Consider the following 13,643-nt stretch of genomic DNA (forward strand, 5'->3'; position numbering starts at 1 on the left):
AGCAATGGCCTCATCTCTAATATCCACTGACAACACCTTTCTCTGCTGAAATGGTTACAAGAATTACAACAGACATTTGAGCGCCCTGAGAGCTTCAATTAGTGTTGCCGAACTGCCATCCATGCACTACACTGGGAAATGATCAGCATAAATCAAATATAAATGTCATACCATTCGTCCTATATTTGAACAGTCTGATTCATTAATTAGAGGATTTTTTTTTATTTTAGATGACAATCTAAACCCAGTGTTGCCTTGTTCCAGAGCTTTTGACCATTTCAAGTGATTTCCATCAGCAGATGGAGCTTGCACAGTTGTCATTGAACTGAAGTTTGTTCCATTACACTAAGCACTGTAAGGACATGTTGGTTTAAAAGTTGATCTTGACATCATTCTTGACCAAAGTCTCAACTCCAGTTCCACATAGGGTATTTGCTTGTTGCAAAAGTGTATTTACTGGACTGCACCCTTGAACAAAAAGCAAAACAAACAAACAAGTAGTAGTTGTTAGTAAGTCAATGTCAAGGTAAACTGCTATCTAGGACCGAAGATGGGATGATGGAGATGCAGCTGTTCAATCCCTTCACACTACTGCCATCTCCTGGAACATTATGTAACTGCCAGTGCACCTTAAACAACACTGTGAATTTCCCTCTGCATTCAAACTGCATTGCAGCTCTACTGACAACAAAGACTTTATGCAACAGAAACAGAAGCAGGCAGCAACTTGCCTCAGTAAACAGATACATGCTTAGGTCATTAGTCAGAGTCTTGATACCGGTTTAAAACTCTGGATATGGAACAGGGACACCAAAACGAAAAAAAGACATGACGGCCCCAACTGGAAAATGGGAACTTTATTACAACACATAGACACTATATATCCAGTCACTTTCAAAGCAGGTAACGTATATAGTTAGACCTGAAAACTGGCTGCAGTGGATATGAAGCCAGACACAAGTATTGTAATTGTCAAAACACACCACATGCTCATTAACATCCATTACCTCTGGACACTTCACAACATACAGAGTAGATCTGAGCATGCCAGACTCCTGAAAAACAATTACTTTGCATAATAATGTACTGTACAAACCCCTATTGCATATTGACGTACTGTACAAAAACGAACAAACTGCTCTTGGAAAACCTTAACCACTTGGAGCAGGCTTAGTATACTGCAGTGTGAATGGTAAAACGAGACTGGTGTAGAACTGAAGGTGCATGATGAATGGTTGAGGCTGGGCCACGGCCACGTTTACATGTCCTGGAGATTCTCACCTGTCTGGGTCCCATACATGTAAAAAGCACCTCTTACTCATTTGTGCTAAGGCAACCATGACACTTTTTATGTAAAAATAAGGCAAACAAATCATCAAGAACAGTAAGTGAGCTGCCATGTTAACATAAGTTAGAACTCTTATCATTTTAATCATCATCATTTGATCATTTTTACGATATACAGAGAATCGGGCACTTACTGTTTTCAATATACATACCATGAGGTGTTTTATGTGAGGATTAAACAAGTTACAGATGCAAAGCATATGAGGATAAAGTGGAAGACATGTTCAAATTGTGATAGTGCCTTGTGGGCATTTAAAAAGAACTGGGTGCTATAAAAAAATACCATGAAGGGCAGCGCAGACTCTAATCCTCCTGCCACTGAGGTACAGGTATTAATCCTGGCTTTTACAATAACTAGACATCCAATACAGCCAGCAAATTATATTTCTGTCTCCACTACTTAAACAAATGTACACCTAGAAAGGCCCAAGGATTCAGATGATAAATGGAGGCGTTTGGAGTAGGACAATATGAAAAGAAAGAACCATTAAAGGGCCAGTTCACTCAAATCATACACATCTAATGCATATGGATAGATACCACTGTGGTAATTGAGAGAATGCACAGTTTTTTTTTCTCTGATTTGTGTGAACTGGCCCTTCAACACCTTCTCACAAGCTATGCATAAGATTCACCAGTTAGCTCAGTAACAATTGTGATCATGACAGTACATAATTAGCCACAAAACAAATAAAGCAACCTTTCAAAATCAATACCCGCACTATTACCTCAGACTGTTGCTTGTCAATATCTTTCCATTAGTTTTGCACCCTACACTATCACCTCTACCAGGGGCCTCCATTGCAACTGAACAATATAAGATGAAAACTAACCATCAACAATAGTAGCACATTTCATCTAAGAGGAAAGATCCCAAACAACTGGTCTGAGGTATTAACCCCGATCAAGAAAAGACCGACATGTTATAGCATCGAACAGGTCAGAACAACCTTAAATAGTAAGTTTCATAAAAATCTTGACTGGAAGATCGTGTGCGTCACAATTCGAGTGAACTGATGTTATGTCAGATTGTAGTGATCCATCTTCTTTAAAATACATATTTTGGATATACTGTACATACTTATAAGTATGAAAATAGATTGTGTAGCTTGAACAAATCTAAAATTTAAATTTCAAATATCCAAACAGTAAAATTTAAAGAGGGGGCAAGAAGAAGAGCAAGAGGAAAAGGTTAAAACATCGACACATTTACAATCTCAAATTTCTCACGTATTTACAAAAACAAAGACTTTGTATAAAAGTATACACCTAGGAATAGGCCTGTGGCACACCTAGTACATGAGCAAAGTTGACATGATGCAGATTATTCCTCTGGTCTCGGGGCAAGAACACTTTCGATAAGACAAGATTCAGCACACGCACAAGGCAGCCTTGCGATGCTGGGACAGGATACTGCCTTCCTCAGAGGAGCTCCTCTCTCTTTTCTGAGCACGGGTTTGATGGGGTTGCTCACTTGGTACTTTGCTATGAGGCGTCTTCTGGGGCAAGCTTTTCTTGGGGGGCCGGCCGAGCCGACGGTGAGGACCTTCAAGTCCAGGGCTTGTGTGCAGAGAACGGCGAGACCTTTTTAACGGAGGAGCAGAAGTACCACAGTCCATTTGGGCTGCTGAGTCTTGCTTTTCAAAAACTTTCTCTGAACCATCCGAGGGGGGTAGTGTGGCCCTCACAGAGTCGACATCAGGTAGGAGCTGGGCGGTGGCACAGAAAGCTGCTTCATACAGCCCAAATGTCTGCTCCAGAGTTGTGGAACTTTCTCTGAATGGAGAGGGAGCTTCATCACTCCGCTGAAATAAAGAAAATAAAAATTACATTTTAATTCAAATATAATTGTTCAATATCACCAATCTAATCATTGCATTTGATTACCATTAAAATATGTTAAAATTCAGTATTTTTTTCTTGTCAAGAGTAAAGAAAAACTTTGAAAGACAACTTGCCATTCAGCAATATAACATTAAAAATGTGACACACAGATGAAAGCTGTTACAAATGACTCATGGACTAAAATCATGGAAATAAACAATAGTTTAAAACAACATTGGATTAAGATATGTTCGAATGATCCTACATTTGAGTTCGAGTTTCAGGTGTGCTGCATGCACAAGTGATAATGTGGATGTAAATATAGACACAGGACTTTCAGTTGAAGATTGCTACAGGTGGGTAATTGGGAATGTAGGCAAAGTCATGAAGTTCTTTCCACTTCAATGATACATTTATAAAAAATATAGTAACTAGTGAGCATTTTCTTATTGCCACTATGAATTAGTTTTGCAAAATTTCACAATTTTAATAAATTTGTAGCACAGGCATTTTTGGCAATAATAAAAGGCCTGACTTACAACATGTTGACTGTGCACTTGAGACTGAAGTAAAATGACACAAAGTTTGGTAGAAACCTGTAACATGATTTCTTAGACTGATGTCAGGTATTAGCTACTCTACCTGGGAATAGGTCTGACAATTTAAAATAAATAAAGCAAAGCGGCTTCTTCACTGTCTCCTGGCACCCATGTTACTATCTTGCCTTTAGCCTTTAAATGAGAAAGTGCGAGGAAAGTTCAGGGCACTCGTGACAATAACAGTCTGTAACTAACAAAGGCATTCAGTGTTTCTGAATCGATTATCACACTTTCATGAATGAATTTGGTGAATAGTGGACAACACATTTTAAGAAGTAAATTATGTAATTGTGGGACGACAACACCACTGCTACTGAGTCTAATAAAACATTCCCAAGCAGACCAGACGAACTAACTGCAAGAAGATTTTGTTATTTTCATAATAAACTAATTTGTTACCACCAGGTTCAACAAGTTGAGCCCGGCTATTGAGCTAATAAGTAATTTAAATCATTGGCTGGTCGTGTTGCTGACACTTCTGATACTTCTTTGTTGCTGAGCAGTCACCTCACTACCACTCCAGGCATGTCCATCCCTCATGTTCTTCTCCATATATCTCATCTTCTTCATAAAACATGCCATCCTCATGCTCCGCCTGTTGGCCCCGAAAACAAAGAGTGATTTGGTGAACCTGTGGTCCACTGATGGAAACTGTTGGTGTGACCGTTGGTGTCTATGAACCGTCATATTTTAACTGTGAAAGTATTAAAATGACAATAAAAAATGGACTGGGGTTTATAAAAGACAATACAGTGAATAGCAAACAACAAACAAACACACAAAAATATTCAGTATATTTTTCCACTGTCAGAGCGGCCCTGAGGTACTCCCCCCCCCCATCAGTGACCGCCTCTGCGTTTGGAAAATATCTGTCATTTTGCTGTATGATTTATATGGTTCATCCTAGTGAAACATTACAAAAGGAGGATGCAACAAAGCTATAGTACTGACCTTTGGGACCTCACATGTGTTATAAGGAGTTCCCGGATATGGAACATGGTCAATTCCAGTAGCCATGTCAACAACAATCTCATCTCGATGCATAGGGATAGGTGGTCCTCCGCGCTCCTGCAGGGCCAAGACGATAACTGTCGTGTTGTCTGCACGGAGCATGCGTTCTTTCCAAAACAGGAGCGCTGTGCATCCCAGCCGGCGGGCGCAAGACATTCCTTTAGGCCCCTTAAGAAATCGACAGAAGGAGAAAAAAAAAGTCATGCTTTCATAAAATCTTATTGATATCACAATGATCTAAAACCAATTGCTTCAAGGCTCCAGTAAATATGAAAAATAAAGGAAAAATAATCAAATTCTGATAAACACCTGGTACATTTATCCTCTCAAAATTGTAGCAATTTAAAATATAAAACCACATTTGACATTCGATAAATGTGCAAGAAAAAAAAAAAAAAAGATACTGTGTATTAGTGAGTTAGCATTAGCCATTACGTACCACCATTTTGTCATGGCTATAACACATATTAACAGCATTCTTGGGTGGCATCATATTCCATAGTCCATCACTGCCGAGGATGATGTAGCGATGCCGTTTGGGGTCAAGGGTCATCACAGTGGTATCAGGCTCTGGAGAAACCACAAACTCCCCGCTGTAGAAATCATAGCTCCACAGATCACCTGTCAGGAAATAAGAAAGCATATCACTTTTGGAGGAATAATTATACAAAAGACATTCATTTTCAGTATACTGTGTAAGTTTTTGAACACTGATCCCTAAAAAAAAAAAAAAAAAGGAATTTTTACCGAGGGATCGGGCCACGGCCAGGAAGGGGATCTGGTCAATGACCGTGCTCCTCCTCACTGGGCCGTTATGGGTCAGTCTGGGCCTCTTCCACACAACACGGTTCACCCCAGATTTCTTCATTACACTACAGTTTACAAGAACAAAACAACAACACAACTTATAATCCGAAGCAGAAAACACAGCAGTGTTAAAAGAACAATATCCCCCTTCCATGTGATGTTATTCAGCTATCTGACATACCGTCTGATGAGGATTAAGGATTTGAAAAACATATCGTCTATTTGGGTTTGACGAGTGTGCTGCTGGTTGTTGCAGGGTGATTTTGGGTTGATGAAGAGAGGCTTGTCCAGTGGTAGTTGAGGAACTGCTGCTCCTGGTGATGGTGTGTATTTGCAAATGCTCGTGCAAATCAGTAATGTTTGAATTTTTTGCAGACATTATGCGTTTGCAAAGCCGGCAAATTGTTTAGTTCAGGTCGCTCTGCTTGCCAGATGCTTTCAATTTAAAACCAAAATAACCACAAATAGGTGATTTTGTATTCTTTGTCGTAATGATTACATTTGCTGAAAATGGTGCGTGGGGGAGTGGGGACTCTCTCGCTCCAACGCACACACCTGAGTGAATATATCGGTAATTACAGGTTGTTGGACTGACAGTGGCTGGTTGGAAAATATGTCGCCCAGCCCAACCCATGACCTTATAATATAATATAAAATTCAAATTTGAAAAATGAAAAGTCTGCTATGAAGTCCTTTCCAACTCACCTGCCACCCAGTCGTTCAATCCTTTCTTTCTCTTTAGGAAGTTCAGGTTTATGGTCTTGTGTTACTTCAAGTGCCTGGAGTGTGATATCAGAGTCATTTTCTTTCACTCCAACCACTACTGCCGAGTCCCCTACATGGGCAACATACATGTGAACTCCACGGATGACAATCACGCTGGCTGTGGTGCCTGATGTACTGGGCAGGCCAGTAATAGTCTTTGGCCACTCCGCTGCGAGGAGGAAAAAGATCAATAAAAAGGATTTAAAATGAATAGATCAAATATGGTCGCAGTTTGGGGGGGGGGGGGGGGGGGGGGGATGGGGCTGCACAGCTGGTAGTGTAATAAGTAATGAAGCATCACTGATGAAGAGGGTCCATTAAGGGTAAGTAGAGGGTAGATTTAAGGGCCATAAAAAACCTCTCTGAATGTACAGGATGTCTGACTTACACCAAGGCATGAGAGGATCATGAATATAAGGAATAAGATCATTAGAAGCCTTTCCCTCTGTCATAAGGGTTTTAATGTTGTCTACCCAGCTCAGGACGACTTTCCGCTTGTTTGTGCGTGTTAGCAAACATGCACAAACAAACATGACTGAAGTTCCACCTGAAAGTGAATCAGAGGCAAATGTGCACTTTTGAACCTGCTTAACAACATATTTGCAGCAGCTACACAGCCTGTTGCCTCAAAGGGAACCATAGGAAATTGTTTTTCTGTTCCCTCTATAACTGTACTCTACACTTGATGCACTACCACACAGCACTACATGAAGGTAAATGCTGCTAGTCATGGATCAGAGTGCTGTTTCATAAAGCCTGATGGTCACTCAACAGACGACAGATGGAAAGGCTTCTAGTGATCTTATTCTTATATTCATGGTCCTCTCACTTGAGTGAATTAGGCTTATTTTTGAGAGATTGTTTTATAAAGCAGGCTTGAACAGATTTGACCCACATAAAAATGGTTCCCCGCAGAGTTGCCTCATGATACTCAGTCTAGTTTTTAGACTTACCTCGTGCTTAATAAGTATTGCACTCTACCAAACACACAACTGAACCACAACAGCACCACAATGCTGCAGACAGTTATTTTATCACTGGTGATGTACAGCATGCTGTCAAAGGTTCTCATTGGCGTTGCGGTTTTGTCCATGTCTCCAGTCGGGGGTTTTAAAGCGATGAATGAGGAATTGTTGGCGCCAGCTTGAGTTACACCGATTCACAGTAGCACCAAGTTGACTATGTACAGTGCTGTGCAAACGTTTCAACACTTTAGATATTTAGATTCTTATCCATCATGCAGCACCATCAGGGAGGCGTCTGATCGCTCCCACATTCATTCAACAGCGCGACAGTGAGCCCAAACACACAGGCAGAGTCATAACAAATTACTCTCAGTTACAAAAAGAACCAGGAGTCCTGCAACAGATAGTGTGGCACCCACAGAGCCCTGGTCTCAGTATCATGGAGCCAGTCTGGGGTTACATGAGGAGACTGAAGGAGTCAGAGCTGCAACTAATGATTATTTACATTACACAAGCGAGACAGCCTGGATCCACAACTGCGACAAGTCCTCCAAGATGCTTCAAACCACCTACCTGCCCGGTACCCTGAAAAAAATGCCAAGGAGAACTGGTGCTCTTTTAAAGGCAAAGGACAAGTCACACCAAATACTGATTTGATTTAGTTGTTTATGTTTACTGCTGAAGACGTTTGTGGGATTGTTTTTTTTTTTTTTTTTAACATTCTGACTGTACTTTTACTGGCTGAAACTTTTATATGGATGCATTGCTTATCATTTCATATTAAGGGACAATGCATAATGTTTCTGTTAAATTAACAGCGAATTAAACACACATCATTTCAGAAATAGCAGTGTTAAAAGTGGCCACCGGCATACTACTGCAGTCCAGGGCATAACCTGTGATGCAGGGGATGAACTCAGCACCAAAATATAAAACAGCCTGGCTTCTGTTAAACCCTCAATTTACAGGGTCTGGGTTCATGAAGTGTTTATCCTTGGAGCCACACATATCTATTGCTATGATGAAGACAGTCAGCACTTATACTGCAGGGCTAATGTCAACTCCGATCGCTCAGTCGTGGTCACATGAAGGCGCACTGGGTTCATTTGTAACGGGACCGGGGAGAGGAGCGGGCACCGTCAGACCAGCTGAGTGGGACACTGCCTCATGTGACAGTCTGCTATTCAGCGGTCCCAGCGTCAATCATGAGCAATAAATATAGACAGCGACGGACGTGGAGGTAAATACAAGCGATCGTAACTTTGGTGACTTACGTAGCTCTTTCCACATCGCATGATGACAGGCGATGAACCCTTTTCGAAGAGCAGCACACACTTCACTGTGATCCTTCGACCAAAACCCCCGCTGCCTCTTCAGCAAATCCCACAGATGCTCCTGTGCGAAATGCGCAGCTTCCCGACCCCCGTGACCGTCAAAAACAGCGAAAAACGCCACCGACTTGCGAGTGTCGACTACATGCTCTGCGGCGGTGTCGCCTGATGCCGGTGCGCTGTGTTTGCCGCTGTCTTCGTTTGACAGACTCTCCACCCACACTGCAGAAGCCGGGCCAGACTCGGCAGCGACGTCCTGCTCATGAGTCTCGTCTTCAGTCTGTTTGGTGGGTTCGCCCTCCGCTTTCCCCTGTCCTCCATGTCTCTGCGACTTTGGATCATCTTCGACTGCCGACGCCGTCGGCTCGTACTCGATTCTTATCTCGACAACATCCTCCATGTATTTCCTCCCTCCTTGCTCAGAAAACGCACTCATACGAAATATTATTGCCTCGTCCATGATTGTGAACGCCCAGTGGTCGTTATCTAAGCAATTAAAGGGCACATGTAGTCGAGAACTGTAGCTTGCAGCCCAAATTTTGAACCGATTTTGCCGCGATTGTGTGGCCGAAGGCTTCCTTCCTTTTTGTTTATCTTCTCCGAGACGTCCCGCTGTACGTGATGACGTCATGATTTTCCACCTATCAACGTTGCAACCACGCATGGCACGCACACATCCATGGTGGCACGCCTGACTCCTGTGCTGCCTTTACTGACGCTCGGAGATATTGGGATTACGTAAAACGATCTCATTACGGACCACAAAGTGCTGCAATGTGGCCCCTTCAATGACTCATGTGATGTTACCATGCCCAGTTTATCATAGATGAATCCCAGTTTCACGTTATTATGATAACTCAAGAGAACTTGTTTACATCGACAAGGGGACGTTCACGTAGGAAGTTTAGCACAGGATTCAGTCCAGTATTGCAGAAGAACAGCGAAAGTAAGTAAGTTTTTTTGTTGTTACCATAGAACGTATGGATGTGACAGCTATGAATCTATAATTCACAAATGTATCCATACTTTCAGAAGCAGTATTACAGCTTGCATAGAGTTTTTAAATATTGGAAAAAATGCTATTTACTATAGATATATTATAATATATATAAATATACATAACAGTAAATTAAGCTAACTCAAAACTAAGCAGAACCTCCCTACCCAGGCCCACCGTAATGGTAAACTAATGCTGGACTGAGTATTGGTGTAAACACAAATTTCTTTCCTTAGCATCAATTTACCTACTCCCAGGCCCGCGGTGCTGGGAACCCTATTATAATTGTTCATAATTTCATTCTCTTTCTTCTCTATTATTACTTTATCTTATTTTTCTGCCACTAAAAGTGGCTGCACAGCCAAAACAGTTCAGGGCAGGTCAGTGCTTTTCGCATGGTAAGCACAGGGACTGGCTGATCTAAAGTTATCAAAACATTTTTGTTATTTCAAGAATTCCGCATGTTATTGACAAACTGTTATGTTATTTTATCACTAGCTACGTTACATATCTTACCCAAACAAAGTTCTATTAGCACCAAATTTTAGATATGTGATTGGCATGGGACTATGGGGATATGATGTAAAACAGTGTTTTTTAAAAAGTTTCAATTTGTAAATTTTTTTTTTTTACAAAAAAATAAATAGATAAATAAAAGGCATGTTTTGAATAAAGAATTTGTATTTGTCTTGCTGTCTTACTTTTTTTTTTTTTTTTTTTTTACAATTTTGGTGTCATGACAGACTGTAAAACATTAATTTAAGTTTGCATCAAGCTATGGATGGAACATTGCATTTTGGACTAGTAATAAATATATTTAATTCGTGTTCACCCAGAAAAGTACAAAGATTCAGGGTGACAGTGCACATCTCCACTGGGATTACTGTAGTGAGTAAATAGAGTGAGGCCTCAGCTGACAACGCATGTTTTAAAATTATCTATGTTGATTTGGTCATATTGCAATTTTTATCCCCTGTTGGAGAAGCCCAACAATAGACTTTTACATTTATTTTCAGAAGAAAAACATTGCAAAGTCAAGTATGACCAAATTTGTGACTATGCCTGAGATAAATCAGAATGGTTCACAATTTTCTGTGGCATCTAAATAGTTTAAACTGCTGGTTGAAACTGACAGGAGAAGTGAACATAAATTGATGGAGAGCATTCATTTAAATACACAAATTTCATCTGATTATACTTGTTGGGATACTCTGAAACTACAGCTGCAACCACAGACACCAGAACAGACACCATATACTATCCTGAACCCTGAAAAGTTTTCTTAACGTTCCTGGAACTGTAGGACGGACCAGGGACCAGGGGCTGGCATGTAACCCAGACGCAAAAACTGACACAAGCCTACCAGTAGGGGAGCACTATAATCAAGGTAAAACGCCCGTAACTCCCAAATGTCACACAGTCAAATGTTCCCTGAATTGAGCTGAATGCCATGAGCTAGGCCACACGATTTCTACGAAATTTGGTGGGTAGGTTCTAAGACCATTCCTGAGGCCATGCACCACAGGGGGTTATGATTGGTCAAACTGGGCGGGGCTTATTACGGGACAAAATACAAACTATTTCATTCTAAATAAAGTTATCAAAACAATTATGTTATTTCAACGATTCCTTACGTTATTTACAAACAAAATTTTATTGCTAGTTATCAAAATACATATTGTTACATACTGTCCCCAAACAAAGTCCTATTAGCACTAAATTTTAGATATATGATTGGCATGGGACTGTGAGGATATGGACCTAATTTGGCGAACCTTGGCCACTAAGGGGCGCTACAAATGTGGAAAGTTTATATCTCATAAATGGCTGCACTGATTTCTACGAAATTTGGTGGGTCGGTTCTAAGACCATTCCTGAGGCCATGCACCAAAGGGGGTTATGATTGATCAAACTGGGCGGGGCTTATTACAGGACAAAATACAAACTATTTAATTCACCTGAAATATTAATCTGATGGCCATGAAATTCATAGTGTACTTGTAGACTGGTACAGAGACCTTTCATAACAGAAATTACATCTGTGTGCCACCAGGGGCGCCATAATCAAGGTAAACACATTTTGCCTTATATCTCCCACATTTCTGGTGGCACATTCAAAAAACTTATATCATTGCATTCCCTGAATGGGGCTTAATCGTATGACATAGGCCACGCCCACTTCCTCTATTTATTTTTTTGACAAGTTGCTGCCATTGCAAAAGTTACTTTTAAAAAACCCCTCCTACAGTTTAAGCCTAACCTGCCTGAAAATTTGCACATAACATCTCCACACGTGCCTGATTACAAGTTATCAAAAATCATTTTTGCACTATAAAAAGTTCCCAAGTTATGAGCAAAAAAATATTTTTAACAACCTAAAAAACACACATTATTGCAAATTTATGTCAAAGAAAATGTTACTTTACATACTCCATTCACAGTCTCTCTTCCAAATTTGGCACAAATCAGACAGGGGGGGCAGAGGGCGCCAAAATTCACAAACATTAAAGTTTGGTGATGATTATTTAAAGTGGACGGAACTTATTCCAACAAAATCCAATTCATACCACAATTGGCCTTTACCAGTTACAATATACTTCCCATTACAGTGACAAGTGCAGCTCTGATGCTGGTGTGGCTCCTGACGCTTGCCTCATGCGCATCGTGCTGTGGGGCCAACTTTGTCGACCTGCGTGGGGGGCTTGGACCCCATTCATAACTGCATGCATTTCTAGTTTTGTTTTGTTTTTTTATAGCAAGGCAATATGATTTATTATTTATTTGAAGTTTATTGTAAGGTCCTAATATGTAAAAACGGGTTTTAAATGTAAATGTTCAAAAGTGTCGTCACTTCAGTGGTCAACATTTAAACGCACCTGAAAGACTTGCATCTTGATTAGCAGTTTGCTTACCGTAATGGACTCACCCCAAAGGACTTCATGCTTTATCTCAGACCTGCTGAATTGTATTGAATAAGCTCAGATTTGAACTTGCACTCCTATTGCTAAGTGAAGGTAAAGGTGAGGCGACAGACCTTTTTCGCTGAGGACATTTTGACATGTCTTCACAGCAGGAAAAGGTGATGCCTTTAAATGCTTTGATTTCAGGGCCTTAATACTGTGTGCACTGGCTTACTGTCCCTGCCATGGCTTAGCTACTGGGAACTTGAATAGTGTTAAGCCATCGTTCACAATGTTAAAAACTGTTTGTTCTTTGCCATTAAGTGGCATTTACTGTGAATTTGCAGACAGGATGAATGTATACCAAGCATAGAATTTCATTTTTTAATAGAAAAGAGATAGATCATGTGACAAACAAAACAAGAAATAGTTTGGGAGTTAATGTTGGAAATTTTGATGTGTTTGCATGAGCTCATTATCAAGTAGTGCTACAGTAATGCCAGGTGGTGGCAGTGTTCATCCAGTCAAATAACCTCATAGTTAACCCCCCCACCCCACCCCCCCAGTTTTCACAAAACTTTAACATATTGTATTTTCTACTGTATACTGCAGATCTATACTGTATATTAAACTTTTCATAAATTACAAGATGGCAGCACACATACATCTGTTTTATCATGAAAAAACATCTAGTGGGGATCTCATATGTGGTTAGAATTTTATCATTGTGATGTATGGGTTTCATATGGAAACCACGTTCACACTCACGATCATTCTACACAAATTGATTCATGACTTGACAGGATAATCCCACCTGCGGTACAGATTGTTGCATATGTTTATGTATATACTTTTAATGTGTGTATAAGCATGCATAATGTCCGAGGTCACAAGTGACAGTATGAAAGTAGTGCAACTTTGTGCACTGTTTATGTAAATATAATGCCTGTGTGCCTTTTTTTTTTTCAGAAATGTGGTTGTTGTGACCACACTAAAATAATGCAGTTTTTATTCCTTTGTATTGAGCACTACAGAGAATTAATTGATGTTAACTGTTCTACAAAATAAAATGCATGCGAGGTTTTCCAAAAGAAAAA

The 13,643-nt window shown here is 40.4% G+C and overlaps 1 protein-coding gene across 3 annotated transcripts; it reads right to left on the minus strand.

Moving 5' to 3' along the window:
- Window positions 1-842: 842 nt before the first annotated feature.
- On the minus strand, window positions 843-9,279 carry LOC139607780 (protein phosphatase 1D-like). Of its 3 annotated transcripts, none has more exons than XR_011684888.1 (7): window positions 8,593-9,279; window positions 6,294-6,522; window positions 5,529-5,653; window positions 5,221-5,402; window positions 4,722-4,949; window positions 4,278-4,464; window positions 843-3,152 (listed from the first exon to the last, which is right to left on the minus strand). XR_011684888.1 is itself a non-coding variant. In XM_071460980.1 (7 exons), the coding sequence occupies exons 1-6, from the start codon at window positions 9,107-9,109 to the stop codon at window positions 4,282-4,284; spliced, it is 1,365 nt and encodes a 454-aa protein (XP_071317081.1). In that variant the 5' UTR covers window positions 9,110-9,279; the 3' UTR covers window positions 843-3,152; window positions 4,278-4,281. The 3 variants fall into 3 exon arrangements, 2 of the variants coding, with proteins under 2 accessions (XP_071317081.1, XP_071317080.1); XM_071460980.1 differs by having other exon boundaries at window positions 4,278-4,365; XM_071460979.1 differs by lacking the exon at window positions 4,278-4,464.
- Window positions 9,280-13,643: the final 4,364 nt, after the last annotated feature.

This window comes from Trachinotus anak, unplaced genomic scaffold (assembly GCF_046630095.1).
Source record: "Trachinotus anak isolate AG129_WGS33_773 ecotype Australia unplaced genomic scaffold, CSIRO_AGI_Tana_v1 ptg000024l, whole genome shotgun sequence".
NCBI classification, from domain to species: domain Eukaryota; kingdom Metazoa; phylum Chordata; class Actinopteri; order Carangiformes; family Carangidae; genus Trachinotus; species Trachinotus anak.